The 22,223-nt window shown below is 38.1% G+C and overlaps 1 protein-coding gene across 1 annotated transcript in view; it reads right to left on the bottom strand.

Annotated features, from left to right (window-relative positions):
• The window catches only part of ACADL (acyl-CoA dehydrogenase long chain), a 38,805-nt gene extending 18,375 nt beyond the window's left edge, over positions 1 to 20,430 (bottom strand). The window contains exons 1-5 of the mRNA XM_060152183.1: positions 20,149 to 20,430; positions 15,933 to 16,088; positions 15,209 to 15,346; positions 7,790 to 7,954; positions 3,517 to 3,583 (exon numbers count right to left, since the gene is read on the bottom strand). Coding sequence (XP_060008166.1) covers positions 3,517 to 3,583; positions 7,790 to 7,954; positions 15,209 to 15,346; positions 15,933 to 16,088; positions 20,149 to 20,225 — 603 coding nt within the window. The 5' untranslated portion in view covers positions 20,226 to 20,430. The remainder of the gene's footprint in view (positions 1 to 3,516; positions 3,584 to 7,789; positions 7,955 to 15,208; positions 15,347 to 15,932; positions 16,089 to 20,148) is intronic.
• Between the last annotated feature and the right edge of the window lie 1,793 nt (positions 20,431 to 22,223).

Genomic DNA, 22,223 nt, shown 5'->3' with positions numbered 1-22,223 from the left:
ATACACACCTGCTTCTGGATAGTTCCACCTGATGACTCAAGGAATACCCTACTTCTCTTTAATCACCCCTACTCCTATTTAATCTTGAGTATCAATCTATTTTCCCTGTGTCAGTGAACGGTAAATCACATTATTATCCTGCTTCGTATTCAATTTGACATCTAGTTCTCTCTAACCCATTTCAACACTTTTTAAATCCATTCACTTCCTTTCACTTCTATTGCCATTACCTTATTTTGGGCCTCATCATTTCCTGGTTAAGTTCCTACAACTGATCTCTGTGCAACTCTATTATCCATCATGATGTCAGAGGGATCTTTCAAAAATGCAATCTAATCATACTACTTTCACATCTGAAAATTTTTGAATACCTCATCATAGCTTCAGGATAAATTATAAATCTTAGCAGGGCATATAAAACTCATCACAAATTGGCACTAGCTTACATTCCTGCCTTATCTCTTATCCAATTTTCCCCTCACTTGTTTTCTGTAGATTAACTCTACTGCATTACTTGCTGTCCCCCATATTCTAAGTTCTTCCTCATCTATGGGTCTTTGGAAATCTTGTTTCCTCTACTTGGGGGGCTCTTTCCCAACTCTGCTACAATGAATCCTACTCAACCTGGACAAAGTTCAGACATCACCTCTTCCAAAAAGTCTTTCCAGGGAATTCCCTGGCGGTCCAGTGGTTAGGACTCCACGCTTTCACTGCCGAGGGCGCAGGTTAATCCCTGGTCAGGGAACTAAGATCCTGCAAGCCACGCAGCGCGGCTGAAAAAAACAAAAACAAAACGTCTTTCCAAATTCCCCAAGCTGGGTTAAGTGTTCCCATAGCATCCTGAATTTACCATCATCTTAGCATTTTCCAAGCTATATTCAAATGATCTAATTTTGTCTCTGTCCCTTTGAAATAGTACAGGTATAAAATGGTGTTGGTTACTCTCATCACCTACCATCCATATTCTTTATAATAAGATTTATGCTCCAAAATCCAGAGCACTGATTCTTACAAATAATGGGAAGTGGGCCAGTGATGTTAGTGTTATCTACATGACAGCAAATGAAGGCAATGATGATGGTATGGTTGTAAGTGACACAATAATAAAAGACTCTCAACATCTCTCTGTACTAGGAGCTCCTTGAGGGCGGGGACTATTTCCTATTCATATATCTATCCTCAGTGCTTAGTATAGTATTTGGCATATAGGAGGCCTTCAAGGATGTTTGTTGAATAAATGAGAAAAATATATACCTCAAAAATAATTCTAGGGAATTCCCTGGAGGTCCAGTGGTTAGGACTCTGCTCTTCCACTTCAGGGGCACAGGTGTGATCCCTGATCAGGGAACTAAGATCCCGCAGGCCACACAGCCGGCCAAAAAAAAAAAAAAAAAAAAAATGGTAAAAATTTTTTCTACAGTGTTTCTCCATTACACCACTCTCTTCCTCAAAAACCATTCAGGTCTCCCAATTTCCTAACTGTCTAAGATAATAATGACCATTTGTGTAGTTGCCACAGTTGAATTGCTGAAATAGTGCTTTTTTGTTTGTTTTTAATCACAGAGCACCCAGGAATTAGTACCTTTATGTTACTAATATCTAATGTGAGTATTTCTACCATGACTGATCCTCTTTCCTAATAAAATTATAAGAGAATTCTCTTTGTAAGAAAGGGCTTTCTTGATTTCTTTCCTAATTATGACAGTCAAAACTTTTAATAGGGCTGAGATTAACCCTACTGAGGTCAATATTTTTTTTATTTTTATTTTATTTTTTGGTATTGAATGCCTATGCCATACGCCCTTTGTAGATGTTGTGTAGATAGTACATAAAGAAAAAGTGTTATAAAGAAAAAGGGAAAAAAAATCTTCCATGAGTCCATCATATAAATATCATTGTGAACTTCCTTTCTGGCCTTTTTTTCTTTTAATATAGTTGAAATTATTTTATATGCATACTTCACTTAAATGTTAGTATCATCTTTTCACTTAATATAATTATTTTCCTATACCACTAAAAATTTTGTGTTGATGCTTTAATGGGTGCATATTAGATCATCTTATTGATGTAGTATATTTACTCACTCATTCTTTTACTTTTGCTTCCTCTAAAGTTTTTGTTTTTCCTAACAGAATTTTTGAAAATCAGAGGTACTTTCCTGGGTGGTTCCCACTGAAGAGTCTAATTGAGCAGACTGGGCCTGCTTAGAAAGCTGGAGTCATAGAAGAGTGTAGGTTCCCATTTCACTTTTGACCAAATACCCTATTCTTCTGTCAAAACAAGCCTTCTGTGTGCAGAGAGTTAATTGACTATATATCACAGTTAGTGCTTTATTATAATCCTTAGTATGAATAATGTAGATGAATATTTCATAAAGTATATTTGAAAAACAACAGTAACTCAAGATAAGTCTATAAAAAGAGAATTTCCTAGGGCAAATGACATACTATATCCAACTCTTAGAAGTTCATGATGCGTATCAGCCTCTCAGAAAGTGAGAAGTAGAGCATGTTTTCCAAATTTATTTGACATCACAGACATTGTTTTTCTGTATAATAACTATGAAACTAGATAATGGAATGGTCTTTAGAACTGGGCTACTCAAAACGTATTCATCAGACTGATGAACAGTTTGTCAGTCCACAAACTGTTATTAGTCCTTAACAATGTAAGTACGGAAAGTGACTGTTTAGAAAATTTCATAGCAATTTAAGTGTCACAACATTCAAGTTTGTGATTTTGCAAATGCAAAGGTATTAGTCTAAAACTAATAAGAAATATTTTTTAAACGTTGAAGAAAAAAAACAAAAATTAGCCCTTCACCAGGCTTTGAAACATTTTTAGCAAGATTTCCTTAGTGTAGACAATGAATATCTTTTCTTCACTTAATATTCAGTCAACAACAAATAGTTACTGAGTGTATACCAGACACAGTTTTAGGTAAACAAAAACCTCTGCCATCAGTGATATTAGATTCTGAAGGATATATTTACTTCTGAGCCTGTCTGTAACCTTAATCAGAGGTGCTCTCCAATCTTATCAGTGGGTTGATGTGAGGCTCAGAAGCGTTGAAGGGCTCTCAAATTCCATCAGAAATATCTTTCCTAAAATCTTTTGAAACTCTTCTTGATATTTATTTATAAGTCTTTTCTTCCACTTCTTATCAACATCAAATTCATTAACTATTAACTGTTTGTCCCCTATTTGGACAATGTGAACCTCACCTTTTCCTTTTCTGGTTTGATAAGGGCTGTTTGGAAGCTAAAACGTTTTTCATGTTAGTGAGGGGGCATGCAAAAGGAACATAGAAGAGGAATAGATCTCACGTAACATAAATGTTGTACAATTCTTACTGTCTCCAAAACAAAGCAGTTCAATTCCTGTGCCAACTCAAGTAAACTCAATTCCTGTGTGAGTCCCTAGATCTGAGAGACTCAATGATGAGTAGTTTTTGAGGCCTTGTTACCCACAGCATGACTCTGGGGAGGAGGGCTATGGAAGCCCATCTTTACACACCTTGCTTCCATTGAGAATCCAGTCACTTCCATCCTTTCTGGCATTTGTTCTCACTCCTTGCAAATCACTATAATTGAGAGGATAAAAAATTCATTAATTGGTAATAAATGAACTATGCAAATGTTATATAAGTATGTATCTATTGTGATAATTCAAACTGGTTACACCATTATAAAAATTGACATTTAACTAATATTAGGAACGTTCACACAAATGCACTGAAAAGTCATGTCTGACATATGCTAAACTATTTATACAAATGAATACTTTATTGAGATTACATAGACTAACCAGATTTTATAGAGCATAACAAGGCCCAACTAGCATCCAAGACCCTCAAACTGGACTCAGAAGACATTTCAATGCCTACTATATACCTCAGATTATTTGCCCATGTACCTTTCCTGCCTTTGTTCACTTTGGTTCCTTCCCCTATCTCTACTGTTCAAAAGCTTAGCTATTTAAAAGACTATGTCAGAAATTCCCTGGTGGTCCAGTGGTTAGGACTTCATGCTTTCACTGCTGAGGGCCCAGGTTCAATCTCTAGTCAGGGAACTAAGATCCCACAAGCCACCCAGCAGCTATGTCTCAAATGCCACGTCCTCTACCAAGCCTGCTCTACAAGTAGAATAGGTTATTTTTCTAGATACAAACTAAACAAATATTCATAATTTAAATATGAAAAATACAGGCAATATTCAAGACAAAGGAGAAAAATGAAAAAATTAAAAAAAATTTTACCTTCTGTAATAAACATTTAAAAAATACAACCTTCCAGTATTTTTCTATGGAAACAGATACACACATATATGTATTTTTATAAAATTGGAACCATACATATGATCCTGATCTTTTAATAATATCTAATGTTTGTCTATAAGAAAACTTTTATTAGTGGCACAGAATTTCATCATATGAATTATTGTTATGATATATATTTTTAAACACACAAGAATATTCTTTATTTCCACAAATAAGTATTCCGTCTCACTTTTTGGAAACATTGACAGCCTTCTTCATTTATCTTTTAAGAGAGATTTAAGAGAGATTTTTTTACAGTAGGAAATCCAGCAGGTAGGATTCAAAAATAGATGGTTTCAGGGAGACAACTGGAAGTGGTGGTGCATCTAAAAGACTGGAGAACTCATATCCCATCTAAAGGGCTATGTCCCAGCCAACAGGAATAAGGAATCAGAAATAAGAAAAACACAGTATTGTCAGATGTTCCAAATTTTCAAGAAAATCCAGGAATATGGATGTTTATGTACATTTTTCTGGCTTTTAAAGTTGATTCAAGGTTTGTTTTTAAATTAAATAGATTAACCAAATTAAACATGTCCCAGGGCTTCCATAGGTCCCATGAACTGCCCCATTTGTGACTACTGCCTCATGCCTTTCTAGACCTCATGCCATGGTGATACAACCACTTAGAACTCAAGGGGGTAGATATCTGATATCCTTCTCTTATACACTATAAAGTAATGAAGTATGATTTCTAAAACTAGAAATTAAGGGGGACATTGACAAACTCAATCATGACCAAAGATCAGGGAAGGGACCTGAAACCAAATGCATTGGATTCATCACGAATCTTTTAAAGCAATCTGCTATTGTTGAAGACTTAGGTAGTTTCCACTTCCAATTTTCAAAGATATCCTACAATGAAGAGCATCATATATTAAATAGTCCACATCACTTATTTTGTGAAAATTTTCTGATTCTCCTTTTTGTACATGGACTTTATATTATATATCCCATGGCACTTTATCACTCTCTGTATCATGCTAAATAATGACCCTTAGAGATAGCAGGTCCTAACCTCTGGAACCTGTTAAATGTTACCTTATATGGAAAAAGGGTCTTGCAGATGTGATTCATTTAGGACTTTGAGATGGGAAGATAATTTTGGATTATCTAGATGGGTCCTAAATGCAATCACAAGTGTCCTTGTGAGAGAGAGGCAGAGGGAGATTACACAGACTAAAGAGGGACATTACAACATGGCCACAGAGGCAGAGATTGGAGTCATGATGCCACAAAGCAAGGAATGTCGGCAGCCCCCAGGAGATGGAAGAATCAAAGAATGGATTCTCCCCTAGAACCTCTGGAGGGACTGTGGCCTTGCTCATACCTTGATTTGGGGTTGCTGATACCTTGATTTGGGACCACTGATACCAAGTTTGGGCTTCCGGCCTTCAGAACCGTGAGAGAATAAAGTTCTGTTGTTTTAAGCCACCCAGTTTGTGTAATTTGTTACAGAAGCACAGAGAATTTTCAAGAAAACACAAATCAAGCAAGCCTTTGTGGGTATGTGTTTAAGTTGGGGATAAATCAAGATCTCTCACTGATACTTTTGCCTCTAGGTGAGAGCTGACATACAGTGGGTTGGAACTAAAACATACTGATCGTGAGCTAATAAGATGCAATCAGAATATTGGTCATTAGGCCAGTTATCTTAGAGAGTTATCTTAAAAGCAAAGGAAGACGATTAAACTCCTACTTCTTTCAGGTCACATTTTTAGGCAAAAAAGTAAACACAACTTTTTTTTTTTTTGGCCTCACCGTGCAGCTTGTGAGATCTTAGTTCCCTGACCAGGGATTGAACCCAGGCCGCTGGCAGTGAGAGCACGGAGTCCTAACCACTGGGAATTCCCAACAAAACCTTTTATCTTGGCAAAATTAAATTTCTATATTGGCCTTCAGTTATAGATTTATATCTGGAAAAGATAAGTACAATTTAAGCAAATTGCCAAGTAACACTATGGCATACTAAGACATTTAAAAATAAGCAGCACTGGGACTTCCCTGGCCGTCCAGTGGTTAAGACTCTGCACTTCCACTGCAGGGGGTGCAGGTTCGATTCCTGGTCGGGGAACTAAGATCCTGCATGCCGCATCGCAGCCATATAAATAAATAAATAAACAGCACTGACAAAAATTTTTAAATATCGGGGCCTGATCTTGCAGAAACAAGTCTTGAATTTTCAATTACTGCTTCTGCCACATCTGTAAGTTCTTCCTCTGCACTGCCTGTTTCCCATTGGCCTGTTAGTCACTGCTCTCTTCAACATAAGCCATTTCCCTGACCATGCTGGCTTGTCAAATTACTGTCCCCTCTCTCCACTTTCTTTCGCCATATAACACACAACTCTGAAAAAAAAATCAGTCTGTCTTTTCTGCCTCTGTTTTCTCAATACCCATCTCACTCCCTTCGAAAGTAACTTCTGCCTCTCCTCTCTCCTGAAATCACAATCAAAAGATCACCACTGGCTGCCATGACTCTTTCTCAATTCTCAACGTCTCTGTGGCCTTGACATTACTAACTTCTCACTCCTCTCCTACTGCCTTTTCAAACTCACTTCCCCTCAAGCTCATGAAATAGCAGTTGTCTAGATTTCCTTCAAACTCAATCCTTCTGTCTCTGTCACTACATCTTCTGTACAGTTCCAAATGGAATGCAATGCCCAAGGTTTCCTTCTTGGTCTCCTTTTCATCCTTTCACTTTATCCCTTGAGGATCAGGTCCCACCACCTGGCTGCTCTTGCAAATTTCTCAATGGTCAGATCTCAGTTTAAATATAACCACTTTTTATAGGTCTTCCCTAGCATTCATATCTAAATATGAGTTTTTCCCTTCCCCACCAAACACACATGCACCATGAGTCTCTAACACAGCACCTTGTTTCCTTCATAGTACTTATCATAATTTAAATATATTTGTTTACGTGTTTCTTGTCTTTCTCCTCAACAAGCACACAGACCACATCTGGTTTGATTACCACTGTATACCTGGCACACGGAAGGCACTTATTAAGTAACCATCAAATGACTAAATGATTTATTCATTTCCATTGCTTCAATTCTTTCTTATCTATGAATGGTTTTAAATCCTACTGCCACCCCCAGCCTGTATCCAGACTTCCAAATCCATATTTTTAATAGCCTGCTGGACATGTCCATGTGAAATGTCACACCACATCTAAAATTCAACATGCCCCCAATTCAACACATATTCTAACATTTTATTTACATCACACTATGTTAATATCTCACATACAACATAAAATACAATCTGCTGTGTTGTTATTTGTATATGATAAGGCCTTATTTTCCTACTGGAATTTGAAGTTACCTAAGGTTGGAAATGACAATGTGTTCATCTTTGTATCTGTCTTAGCATATCACTCAGAGTGTTGTATAAAGCAGGTACTGAGAAAACATTTGCTGTTAAGGCATTGCTTCCAGCATTTCAAAATCAACCAAATGTTGATTTACCTTCCAGCCCCAGGCTCTGTCATTGCTATGGCACCAATACATTTCCCTGCAGTCATCTGGGGGATGAAGTGCTTAATCTGTTCTTCTGAGCCATAGTTTGCAATATAGGGCATGACAATATCCGAATGAAGACTAAAACCTGGGCCTGTGCAATTCGAATATGCTCTTAGAAAGAAAAAAGAGAAGACAGTTTAAGGCACAACATAGTTATTTTGTTCTCTTTTCAGTTCTTTGATTTCTCAATTAGAAAACAACAACAAAGTACTAAAGGTCCTATCACATTATGTGGTAATAGATTGTCTCCTTGCAAACCTATGAAGTTTCTGAAGGTTTTCTCTCTCTTTTTTTTTTTTTTACTAACCTTTTAATTTCTGGCTCTAACATAGTAACAGTGCTCTAGCAGAGCTCAATGATCACGTATGTAATGAAATAAAAGACAAAACATTTTAAAAAATTTATCACCTATAACTGTATTACCCTAACATAGTAACTATTTTCATTTTAGCAAATGACCTTTGCCATAAGGATATACGTATTCTAATATAACTGCAGTCATGGTATAAATTTTGTACTTACAAAATTTATCACAATAAATAGCTGCAAAATATTACAAACTGCTTATGTACTACAATATACTTTTTCATTGTCCTACTGCTGGACATTTAGATTGCTTCCAAACCTGGGGGATTATGATCTAACATGGCAATGATGTTTGTACATAGATATTATTTTTTATATTGGGTTGGCAAAAGGTTCCTTTGGTTTTTAAGTAAAAATAAAAGATAAATTTTTCATTTTCACCATAAACTCTATTGAACAACGTATTCACCCTTTTGTTCCATTACCTTCTGCCATTTTTCAGGCAACTTCATAATTCCATCTTCCCAAAACTTTTTATCTTTTTGAGCAAAGAACTGTTCCAGGTGCCTTTTACAGTCTTCCAAGGAATTGAAATTTTTTTCCATTAAGAGAATTTTGTAGAGACCTAAATAAATGGAAATCGAAGGTGCAATGTCTGGTGAATACGGTGGAGGAATCAGAACTTCGCAGCCAAGCTGTAAAAGTTTCTGCCTGGTCATCAAAGAAACACGCGGTCTTGTGTTATCCTGATGGAAGATTATGCGTTTTCTCTTAACTAATTCCAGACACTTTTTGTCAAGTGCTGCTTTCAGTTGGTCTAATTGGGAGCAGTACTTGTTGGAATTAATCGTTCGGTTTTCCGGGAGGAGCTCATAATAGATGACTCCCTTCCAATCCAACCATATACACATCACCTTCCTTGGATGAAGACTGGCCTTTGGTGTGGTTCGTGGTGGTTCATTTCGCTTGCCCCATGATCAGTTCCATTCCACATTATTGTACAGTGTCCACTTATCATCGCCCGTCACAATTTGTTTTGAAAACGGAATGTTTTCATTACGTCTAGGTAGAGAATCACATGAGGAAATATGGTCAAGAAGGTTTTTTTTGCTTAACTTACGTGGAACCCAGACATCAAAGTGATTAACATAAGCAAGCTGGTGCAAATGATTTTTCTTTTTTCTAGGAATTTTCTTTACATTTCCACTCGGCTTTAATGTATTTTTTTTTCTTATTAGTTGTCCATTTTATACACATCAGTGTATACATGTCAATCCCAATCGCCCAATTCATCCCACCACCCCAGTAGTGGGATTGCTGGGTCATATGGTAATTCTATTTTTACTTCTTTAAGGAACCTCCATACTGTTCTCCATAGTGGCTGTATCAATTGACATTCCCACCAATAGTGCAAGACGGTTCCCTTTTCTCCACACCCTCTCCAGAATTTGTTGTTTGTAGATTTTCTGATGATGCCCATTCTAACTGGTGTGAGGTGATACCTCACTGTAGTTTTGATTTGCATTTCTCTAATAATTAGTGACATTGAGCAGCTTTTCATGTACTTCTTGGCAATCTGTATATCTTCTTTGGACAAATGTCTATTTAGGTCTTCTGCCCATTTTTTGGATTGGGTTGTTTGTTTTTTTAATACTGAGCTGCATGAGCTGTTTATATATTTTGGAGATTAATCCTTTGTCCGATGATTCATTTGAAAATATTTTCTCCCATTCTGAGGGTTGTCTTTTCGTCTTGTTTATGGTTTCCTTTGCTATGCAAAAGCTTTGAAGTTTCATTAGGTCCCATTTGTTTGTTTTTGTTTTTATTTCCATTACTCTAGGAGGTGGATCAAAAAAGATCTTGCTGTGATTTATGTCAAAGAGTGTTCTTCCTATGTTTTCCTCTAAGAGTTTTATAGTGCCCGGTCTTACATTCAGGTCTCTAATCCATTTTGAGTTTATTTTTGTGTGTGGTGTTTTAATTTCACTCTTTTACATGTAACTTCCCAGTTTTCCCAACACCACTTATTGAAGAGACTGTCTTTTCTCCATTTCATATCCTTGCCTCCTTTGTCATAGATAGTTGACCACAGGTGCGGGGGTTTATCTCTGGGCTTTCTATCTTGTTCCATTGATCTGTGTTTCTGTTTTTGTGCCACTACCATATTGTCTTGATTACTGTAGCTTTGTAGTATAGTCTGAAGTCAGGGAGTCTGATTCCTCCAGCTCCGTTTTGTTCCCTAAAGACCGCTTTGGCTATTCGGGGTCTTTTGTGTCTCCATACAAATTTTAAGATATTTTGTTCTAGTTCTGTAAAAAATGCCATTGGTAATTTGATAGGGATTGCATTGAATCTGTAGATTGCTTTGGGTAGTATAGTCATTTTTACAATATTGATTCTTCCAATCTACGAACATGGTATATCTCTCCATCGGTTGGTATCATCTTTAATTTCTTTCATCAGTGCTTTATAGTTTTCTGCATACAGGTCTTTTGTCTGCCTAGTTAGGTTTATTCCTAGGTATTTTATTCTTCTTGTTGCAAAGGTATATGGGAGTGTTTCCTTAATTTCTCTTTCAGATGTTTCATCATTAGTGTATAGGAATGCAAGAGATTTCTGTGCATTAATTTTGTATCCTGCTACTTTACCAAATTCAGTGATTAGCTCTAGTAGTTTTCTGGCGGTCTCTTTTGGATTCTCCATGAATAGAATCATGACATCTGCAAACACTGACAGTTTTACTTCTTCTTTTCCAATTTGGATTCTTTTAATTTCTTTTTCTTCTCTGATTGCCATGGCTAGGACTTCCAAAACTATGTTGATAATAGTGGCGAGAGTGGACATCCTTGTCTTGTTCCTGATCTTAGAGCAAATGCCTTCAGTTTTTCACCATTGAGAATGATGTTTGCTGTGGGTTTGTCATATATGGCCTTTATTATGTCGAGGTACGTTCCCTCTATGCCCACTTTCTGGAGAGTTTTTATCATAAATCGGTGTTGAACTTTGTCAAAATCTTTTTCTGCATCTATTGAGATGATCATATGGTTTTTATTCTTCAATTTGTTAATATGGTGTATCACAGGGATTGATTTGCGTATATTGAAGAATCCTTGCATCCCTGGGATAAATCCCACTTGATCATGGTGTATGATCCTTTTAATGTATTGTTGGATTCTGTTTGCTAGTATTTTGTTGAGGATTTTTGCATCTATATTCATCAGTGATATTGGTCTGTAATTTTCTTTTTTTTGTAGTATCTTTGTCTGGTTTTGGTATCAGGGTGATGGTGGCCTCATAGAATGAGTTTGGGAGTTTTCCTTCCTCTACAATTTTTTGGAAGAGTTTGAGAAGGATGGGTGTTAGCTCTTCTCTAAATGTTTGATAGAATTCACCTGTGAAGCCATCTGGTCCTGGACTTTTGTTTGTTGGAAGATTTTTAATCACAGTTTCAATTTCATTACTTGTGATTGGTCTGTTCATATTTTCTATTTCTTCCTGGTTCAGTCCTGGAAGGTTATACCTTTCTAAGAATTTTCCATGTCTTCCAGGTTGTCGATTTTATTGGCACAGAATTGCCAAAGCATCTCTTAGGATGCTTTGTATTTCTGTGGTGTCTGTTGTAACTTCTCCTTTTTCATTTCTAATTTTATTGATTTGAGTCCTCTCCCTCTTTTTCTTGATGAGTCTGGCTAATGGTTTATCAATTTTGTTTATCTTCTCAAAGAACCAGCTTTTAGTTTTATTGATCTTTGCTATTGTTTTCTTTGTTTCTATTTCATTTATTTCTGCTCTGATCTTTATGATTTCTTTCCTTCTGCTAACTTTGGGTTTTGTTTGTTCTTCTTTCTCTAGTTCCTTTAGCTGTAAGGTTAGATAGTTTATTTGAGATATTTCTTGTTTCTTGAGGTAGGCTTGTATAGCTACAAGCTTTCCTCTTAGAACTGCTTTTGCTGCATCCCATAGGTTTTGGATCGTCATGTTTTCATTGTCATTTGTCTCCAGGTATTTTTTGATTTCCTCTTTGATTTCTTCAGTGATCTCCTGGTTATTTAGTAATATATTGTTTAGCCTCCATGTGTTTGCGTTTTTTAAGTTTTTTTCCCTGTAATTGATTTCTAATTTCATAGCATTTTGGCCAAAAAAGATGCTTGATATGATTTCAATTTTCTTAAATTTACTGAGGCTTGATTTGTGACCCACTATGTGATCTATCCTGGAGAATGTTCCATGCGCACTTGAGAAGAAAGTGTAATCCTGCTGTTTTTGGATGGAATATCCTATAAATATCAATTAAATCTATCTGGTCTACTGTGTCATTTACAGCTTGTGTTTCCTTATTAATTTTCTGTTTGGATGATCTGTTCATTGGTGTAAGTGAGGTGTTAAAGTCCCCCACTATTATTGTGTTACTGTCGATTTCCTCTTTTAGAGCTCTTAGCAGTTGCCTTATGTATTGAGGTGCTCCTATGTTGGGTGCATAAATATTTACAACTGTTATATCTTCTTCTTGGATTGATCCCTTGATCATTATGTAGTGTCCTTCTTTGTCCCTTGTAATAGCCTTTATTTTAAAGTCTATTTTATCTGATATGAGTATAGCTACTCCAGCTTTCTTTTGATTTCCATTGGCATGGAATATCTTTTTCCATCCCCTCACTTTTAGTCTGTATGTGTCCCTAGGTCTGAAGTGGGTCTTGTTTTTGTATCCATTCAGCAAGCCTGTGTCTTTTGGTTGGAGCATTTAACCCATTCACATTTAAGGTAATTGTCAATATGTATGTTCCTATTACCATTTTCTTAATTGTTTGGGGTTTGTTTTTGTAGGTCCTTTTCCTCTCTTGTGTTTCCCACTCAGAGAAGTTCTTTTAGCATTTGTTGTAGAGCTGGTTTGGTGGTGCTGAATTCTTTTAGCTTTTGCTGGTCTGTAAAGCTTTTGATTTCTCCATCGAATCTGAATGAGATTACTCCTTGGGTAGAGTAATCTTGGTTGTAGCTTCTTCCCTTTCATCACTTTAAGTACATCATGCCACTCCCTTCTGGCTTGTTAACAGCTGAGAAATCAGCTGTTAACCTTATGGGAGTTCCCTTGTATGTTATTTGTCATTTTTCGTTTGCTGCTTTCAATAATTTTTCTTTGTCTTTAATTTTTGCCAATTTGATTACTATGTGTCTCGGCATGTTTCTCGTTGGGTTTATCCTGTGTGGGACTCTCTGCGCTTCCTGGACTTGGGTGGCTATTTCTTTTCCCATGTTAGGGAAGTTTTCAACTATAATCTCTTGAAATATTTTCTCGGGTCCTTTCTCTCTCTCTTGTCCTTCTGGGACCCCTATAAAGCGAATGTTGTTGCGTTTAATGTTGTCCCAGAGGTCTCTTAAGCTCTCTTCATTTCTTTTCATTCTTTTTTCTTTATTCTGTTCCACAGCAGTGAATTCCACTATTTTTTCTTCCAGGTCACTTTTCCATTATTCTGCCTCAGTTATTCTGCTATTCATTCCTTCTAGTGTATTTTTCATTTCAGTTATTGTATTGTTCATCTCTGTTTGTTTGTTCTTTAATTCTTCTAGGTGTTTGTTAAACATTTCTTGCATCTCCTCGATCTTTGCCTCCATTGGTTTTCCAAGGTCCTGGGTCATCTTCACTATCATTATTCTGAATTCTTTTTCTGGAAGGTTGCCTATCTCCACTTCATTTAGTTGTTTTTCTGGGGTTTTATCTTGTTCCTTCATCTGTTACATAGCCCTCTGCCTTTTTATCTTGTCTATCTTTCTGTGAATGTGGTTTTTGATTCACAGGCTGCAGGATTGTAGTTCTTCTTGCTTCTGCTGTCTGCCCTCTGGTGGATGAGGCTATCTGGTGCAAATGATTTTCAACCCTTGATTTGGATGTTTTGAGTATGTCGGCTATCTCCCAGGTGGTATAACATTGATTGTTCTCAACTAATGTCTCGATTTGATCACTATCAACTTCAACTGGTGTATCCAACCGGGGAGCATCATCCAGCGAGAAATCTCCAGTACGAAACTTTGCAAACCACTTTTGACACATTCAATCAGTCACAACACCTTCTCCATACACTGCACAAATCTTTTTTTGTGTGCTTCAGTTGCATTTCTACCTTTCATAAAATAATAAAGTATAATATGCCAAAAATGTTGCTTCTTTTCTTCCACCTTCAATATTAAAATGGCTACACAAAAATTCACCAATTTTAATGTCTTTTTTTTTTTTTTTTTTTTTGCGGTACGTGGGCCTCTCACTGTTGTGGCCTCTCCCGTTGCGGAGCATAGGCTCCGGACGCGCAGGCTCAGCGGCCATGGCTCATGGGCCCAGCCACTCTGCAGCATGTGGGATCTTCCCGGACCGGGGCACGAACCCGTGTCCCCTGCATTGGCAGGCGGACTCTCGACCACAGCGCCACCAGGGAAGCCCTAATGTCTTTTTTTAAATGCACGTTAATATGACAGCTGTCACAATATAATCTAACAAAATTGTTTTGAATGAAGTTGAAGACAACTAAGTGCTACTAGCGCCATCTTATGGAAAAAAACCAAACAAACTTTTTGGCCAACCCAATATTTAAGAGCAGAAATACTTTCACTTTTTATGTATCCATGCTTTTAATCTCCAAGGCATTTATTGTTCCAATATATAACATCACCAAGAGTATATGAATGCGTCACTTTCATTGCCACCTTGTCAGCACTGGTTATTATGATTTTTCATTTTCACTAACTTTTGTACTCAAAATGATACCTCCAGATTAATTTAATTTGCATCTGATTGGTAGTAAGGATAAACTTTTTTCATCTAAAAAACCTATTTTCATTTCTTTTTTGATGAATTGCTGGTTCAAATCTTTTGCCCATTTATCAACTGAAATCTTCATTTGTTCTCATGTATGAAACAGACACATGGGTCAATTAGAAATGAAGCACCTATTTTAACAACTTAAAAGAGGATTTTCAATCTTATAAGAAGATTAGAAAACAGTTTAAAATCATCACTCAGAAAAGTGAACTGACGAAACAAGACTCAACTTTAAATGCTTCCATACTTACTGCTCCTCCCAAACAACAGCTGACGAGTACAAGTCCCCCCCAATGCCACCATGACGCTCTGCAATATTGACACCAAGCAGTCCTTGTTTTCCAGCTTTTTCCCAAAGCTCCCTACTCACTTCTCCAGCTTTCTCCCATCTGCAAGTAACAAACATTTTAAAATCAGAAAAATGTTTTTCATATTATTTAAATGGCCACATTTTGAATTTATGAATGATTTTGTTCAGGAATGGTCCCTTAATTTAAGGTAATTAAAAAGGGGGTGCTCTCACACCCTGTGACAATAGCAGGGCCCAACAAGTAAAAGAAAGATTCCTCTTTCCCAGGAAAGACTCAGTCATTGAAAAGCCCTGGACTCTTTGTTTACTCTAGCCCTCCCAACTTCCTTTTCCTCTCTATGAAAGTGCTCTCCTTCCCTTGCTGAGCAGCGACTTGCACATAGATCACCATGGTTGTGGACCATAAACCCATTTTTTGCAGGAGAAAAAACTGGCAGTCGATTAGGTCAACATATTTTTTAATTGTATATTTTAAAACTCATTTAAGAAGCTTTGAACTAGTTTAAGAATCCTGTAATCTTACAGTATTATACTGAAGAGTGGTAAAAATGTTAATAAAGCCCTGAACACAGTACTTTTTCTAGACAACAACGAAGAGCATTCTAGGAAATGGTCCTTCTTGGACTTCTAACGTGCATTACTTTCAAAGAAAATGTGCGACTTACTCTGCGTGATGAGGAATCACTTCTTCTTGAAAAAACTTCCTTACACTTTCCCGGAAAATGTCATGTTCTGAAGAGAAGATTCTTCTAATTCCTATATCTGTTAATTTTTTAGCAGAAGGAGTTTCTAGACGTTCCTCCCCTCCAGAATGAGAACATCTTAAAAATATACATACATTAAGAAAATTAAGTGAATTGTTACTCTTCACATCCAAATTAAAAGTCACTGAACAACATGAAGGAAAGAGTCTGCAATTTGACAAACTGGTTCAAATTTGAGCAGCAGCACTTTAGGATCTATCTCGATTGGATGAGACTAAGAAGTACTTTACCCTTATTCAACTCAGTCTTTACTTCTAAATCCCTAAAGAGGATGTCATGCCTAGAACTAATCACATGTTTGAGCTGAAGTAGAATATAGCATAGTACTGTATGGTGATGCCGATTAAATAATGTAAAATTCAAATAGTACAATAGAATAATACTGATAAGTTTTCATGTAATGTACAATTTTTAGAATAATGTAACCCCCCCATTAATAGTTTATCCAGAATCATACAATTTCAAATGGCAGGTGTATAGGATGCAAACTGTGTTGACTTTTATTGCCACATTACAATCTGGGTGTAAAGCAAAATCAAAGTACCCACCAGTCTCTGTAGGGATTAGTCCAGAATTATTCAAAATCTTTGGAAACTGACCTTCCCTCTCCCCGCACCCCCCCCACCCCCCATATTAAGCTTAAAAAGAGACTGCTCTGTAGTTCCTTTTGTTCAATGGTCTTCAGATCGCCCCCTGCCCCGGCCGGGGGTACGCCTGAAAAGATTTTGAAACTCTGTGTACCACTTTGTACATTTTTAAGCTCACATATAAAAAAACTTTTTATCATATATATAAATATCGCCAAAAGATGTTTTTCTGTTTTGCATCATATTGTTTTGGGTTTCTCTCTTCCTTAGTTGGACCCTGACCTGATCTGATCCTATCCTGTCCTTTCCTTCCCTTTTCTTTCTCTTCCTCTTCTTCTTCTTAGTCCAGAAAAGACCCAGTCTTGTTTATTGGCAATTAGGCTATTTCAATCTTTTTTCCCCTGAAATGTACTATTTTTTTCCAGTTTATATATCTTTCCTTAATGCAATGGACTGAATTGTGCCTGCCTCCTCCTCCAACCCAATTCATGTTGAAGCTCAAACTCCCAATGTAATGGTATTTGGAGATATGGCTTTGAGGAGGTAATTACAGTTAAATGAGGTCATAAGTGTGGAGTCCTAAACCAAGAGGCTTGGCTTACATTATAAGAAGGGGAAGAGAGAGATATAGCTCTGTGTGCACACAACAAGGAAAGGCCTAGTGAGGACATAGGGAGAAGGGGGCCATCTATAAGCCAGGAAGAGAGCTCTCACTAGCAAATGAAGTGGCCAGCACCTTGATCTTGGACTATCCAGCCGCTAGAATTATGAGGAATAGATTTCTGTTGTTAAACCATCCAGTCTATAGTATTTGGGTATGGAAGCCTGAGCTGATTAATACACTTAATATGTATTTTGTGTCATTTTGTTTTAGACTTATCTTTTATATACAACTTTTAGTTGAGTTTTATTTGTTAATACAATCTGAAATGTCTTTTAAGTGGTAACCTTTAGCTGAGAACTTTTAATATTACATTTTTTATACCTGGTCTGCCTTTTATCTTCACGTTTTTCTGGTTTGCTACTCTGTCAGCCAAATCATCATTTTTAATAGCTCATTTATTCATTTAGCCAACAAATACTTTCTGAGTGCCTAATATGTACTAGGAACCATTCAGGTAACTTGGGATACAACAGTGAGCAAGGGCATTGCACACCACTGTAATGTTACAGTAAAAGAGACTAAAATCTACTTCATCCTATATTGAAATGACTCGTTCCAATTTCTTTATAATGCACACATTGGTCCATACTTGGGATTTTTCCTCAAGGAAAAAAATGTGCTGAGACTAGGGAACTGGAGCTCTAAGACACTGAATCATTTGTCAACATAATTAGTAAATAATAGAGTGGAACTTATATCCAAGTCTGCCTGGATCTTAAAATTTTATATCCCATGTAACATTAAAGAAATCTTTGGAACATTTCTAAGTAAAACACACCAAGACAAAGGAAAGTGAAAGAAGTGCCAGAAAGAACAGAGATTTTCAGATCAGTCAAAAGTGTTCAAGAGAGAACATGTAGAGAGAAGAAAATCAAAACACTTGGCAGTAAGTTTGTTGGAATATCCATTTTTTTGCCAAGACTAAAGAACCCGTACAAAATAAATCAGCCCTTTTTCTCCCCATAAAAACCAGGAAATCTGTACTGAATAAATTGTCCATTGTTTTCCTAAAGCATTAAACTGCTACTCATCTAACAGGCTAGGCTCTACTTATTATTATTATCATTATTTTTAAAACCTCATTTACATTATAAAAGGGAGACAGTCTCTGCCAGCACCTTCAGGTAGGGAGCTGGTTATAAATACACAATTTTGGGCCTCATCCCAGGCCAAATGAATCAGTCTGTACATTTGACACTGAAACACACAGGGGTTAGGGACGCCCAACCTCCATGCAGTTGAAAATCCATGTATACCTCACCGTCAGCCCTCCATATTTGTGCTTCCTCCAAAGCACGGTTCTGCATCCTCAGATTCAACCAACCATGGATTGTGTAGTACTGTAGTATTTACGATGGAAAAAAATTCCCATGTAAGTGGACCCTCGCGATTCAAATACATGCTGTTCAAGGGTCGACTGTACTTTAATAACATTCCTAAGTGATTCATATGCACATTAAAGTTTAAGAAGTCTGTTATAATAAAACTAGAGTCTCTGACCTATTCAGAGGGTCCCTCAGGTCCTCCTTTTTCCAATATTCTTCCTATACTTCAACGAAAAAAGCATCACAATTGACAATGCAGAAGCAGGTATGAAAATCAGACTGTCTAATATTAAGCCAGACATTAAGGGATCTACAAAAATGTAAAACAATGTCACTCATCTCACTTTTTTTTTGGAAAAGTTATTTTTCTTAAAGATGTTATTTATGTTAACATGTAATGAGTTACTTTTATGTAAACTAAATATTTGTAAAATTTCCCAGTTTTGTAGATATCTATTGACATCAATGTCCATAAATAAAACTCACATAAACAAAAGATCTTGGAGATCCTCTAATTTTAACAGCACAAAGGAGTCCTGATACCAAAAAATTTGAGCATCACTGTCTTATGAAGTTCGGGGAAGAGCTTAGAAAAGTATGTGTATCCGAATGTAAAGTCACTCCTCAGTGAAGCCTTCGCAGCCCTCCTCACGAGCAGAAGTTTTGTTTCCTGCTCCCATAGCATCTTAGAGTTACCATAAGGCCGCCATGAGCTAATTTATCCATCCTGTCACTCTCATTAAATAGGGAATCCTCGGTGCTTCCAGCTTGTTTATCCAATGACTGTATTTGAGGTGTCAGACGGTACAGGAAGCTTTTGATCTTATAAACACTACCTTAATAGTCACTGAGCCACTTAGAAACTCTCTCCATTAATTCCTCTGCATTTACTTAATTAAAGGATTTGTTAAATCTCAAGTTAATTTCATCGTCTAACGGGCCGTCGCCAGGTCTTTCCTGTTCCAGGATGTCTTCTCCATGGCACTTCTCTAGGTCAGCGTCGCTGCAAGTGCTTTTCTCAAGATCTGGGAGGCGGTGGAATACCAGCTCCCAAGTTCACTATAGGGCGGTGCCTTTTTGCCACAGATCTAACTGGGCCAAAGGTCGTAGCTCCAACTCGTGCAACTGTGGCCAAGGGGTGACTCCCCGCCCTCGCCTCGCAGGAACTCTTCGAAATGCAGACTCACGGTGCCGACCACAGGCCTCAGAACCAGACGGGTTGGATTGGGGCCAGAGAGGGAGAATTTAGGGACGCCCGCCCCCCCCCCCGACTTCGGCTGTCACCAAGTTGAAGCTGCTAGGCCGGCGCCCACGCGCTCGCGCCAGTGGGTCCGACCCAGGTTCTGGGAGCCAAGGGGCGAGGCCCAGCGCCTTCTCCCACCCTCTCTCGCCCCAACAGCTCAGCCCAAGTCCCGGGGGCCGATGCAGCCGGCCGCTTGAGCGCGCGCCGTCTGGTTCCCAGCCCCCAGGAGCGGTGTGCGTGTCGCAGCCCTGCCCTGCAGCCTCCCGGCCTGCGCAGCTGAAGCGGGGCGGGCACTCACCTCGATGCCGGCGGCACGCTCGGCGCACAGCGGCCGCCCCACAAGCGTAAGGCCCTGCAGAGGAGGCGTGTGGCCATGGCTGGGACAGCGAGGGGCGGCAGGGGCGACGGACTCGTCTTCTCGGTGACTCCGAGCGCGCAAGGCCAGGCGCCGGGCCAGCGGACTGTCCCCTGAACCTTCCTCCGTGCAGTCCCGCCGGAAAAACGTCGCGCAGCCGCTCTAGTAAATGCACCCTGGGCGCCCTTCCGGAGCCCGGAGCCGCGATCCCCTGTGGTCCGGCGGGTGGCGTGTCGCCGAGCGTTGGGACACGCCCCTCTCTAGAATCTTACCAATGGAAAGATTCTAAACGCAAAACGATTCAACTCTTCCCTGTGGCGTTTTTGTATATCTAAGCTGTTCTTTTTTTTTTTTTTTCTGTTTTTCTTTTTTTGTGTGAGGAAGATAGAGTTTATTAAAGAGAAGGGTCGCTGCAAGAACAGCTGGCCGACTTCCTGGTAGCCAGGGAAAGCCGACGCTGAGCGTGGGTTGCTTGTCTGGTTTGTTTTAACATCTTTATTGGAGTATAACTACTTTACAGTGGTGTGTTAGTTTCTGCTTTATAACAAAGTGAATCAGCCGTACATATACATATATCCCCATATCCCCTCCCTCTTGCATCTCCGTCCCTCCCACCCTCCCTATCCCATCCCTCTAGGTGGTCACAAAGCAGCGAGCTGATCCGAGCCAGCAATCCCACTACTGGGCATATACCCTGCTTGTCTGTTTTTATAGCCAGGGAACAAACGGACTTCTGTCACCCGCTGATTGGGTAGGATCTGCATGTTTCCAGTGGGATGAATACCTTTCTGTATATGGTATGGAAAAGGACCAAGGCATGCTGCTTGGGAACGCTCAGAGATGTTGCAATGGTTGTTGCATGACAGAGTGATAAGGGTCTGGTAACTCTGCTCTTTTCAGAATTCTGAACCGCTTTGAGGAACGAGTTTAAGCTATGGAGCCTCAAAAATGGACCCAAACACAAACGCACAAACTTACATGAAGTTTCTTTTCTTTTCTTCTCCTTTTTTTGTGGGGGGAGTTCTTTATTTTTTTAAATTGAAGTATAGTTGGTTTACAATATTAGTTTTAGGTGAAAAACATACCAATTCAAAAGTTGTATAGCTTGTACTCCATTAAAAAAAATTGTATTGGAGTATACTTGACTTACAATGTTGTGTTAGTTTCTGCTGTATAGCAAAGTGAATCAGTTATATATGTCCATTCTTTTTTTAGATTCATTTCCCGTATAGGTAATTACAGAGTATTGAGTAGAGTTCCCTGTGCTATACAGCAGGTTCTCTTTAGTTATCTATTTTATATATAGTAGTGTGTATATGTCAATCCCAATCTCCCAATTTATCCTTCCTCTCCCCTTTCCCCCCAGTAAGTTTGTTTTCTACATCTGTGACTCTATTTCTCTTTCATAAATAAGTTCATTTGTACCGTTTTTTTAGATTCCACATATATGTGATATCATATGATGTTTGTCTTTGACTTCACTTAGTATGATAATCTCTAGGTCCATCCATATTGCTGCAAATGGCATTATTTCATTCTTTTTATGGCTGAGTAATATTCTATTGTATATATGTACTGTATCATCTTTATCCATTCTTCTGTCGATGGACATTTAGGTTGCTTCCATGTCTTGGCTATTGTAAACAGTGCTGCAATGAACGTTGGGGTGCACGAATCTCTTCTAATTATGATTTTCTCCGGGTATATGCCTAGGAGTGGGATTGCTGGATCATATGGCAGTTCTACTTTTAGTTTTTAAAGGAACCTCCATACTGTTCCATGAAGTTTATTTTCTAACACTGGAGATTGATTTACTTCATATATATGACTATGCAAATACTACTTTTAAAGAAGTGTGGCGTTATCATTTTTTCTCTTGCAAAAATTAGTAGCCACTTCCTGGAAAAAATTAAAACATATCAGCATGCAAATAAAAACCTTTAGTTCAGTTCTCCAATAGTATTTTATTTGAATTCATGTCTTGCCATTTCCTTTTACCTCAAGTCATCAAATACTGT

This window comes from Lagenorhynchus albirostris, chromosome 6, assembly GCF_949774975.1.
Source record: "Lagenorhynchus albirostris chromosome 6, mLagAlb1.1, whole genome shotgun sequence".
Lineage (NCBI taxonomy): Eukaryota > Metazoa > Chordata > Mammalia > Artiodactyla > Delphinidae > Lagenorhynchus > Lagenorhynchus albirostris.
The sequence above is the reverse complement of the archived record's forward strand: the minus strand, read 5'-3'. Positions and strand labels throughout refer to the sequence as shown.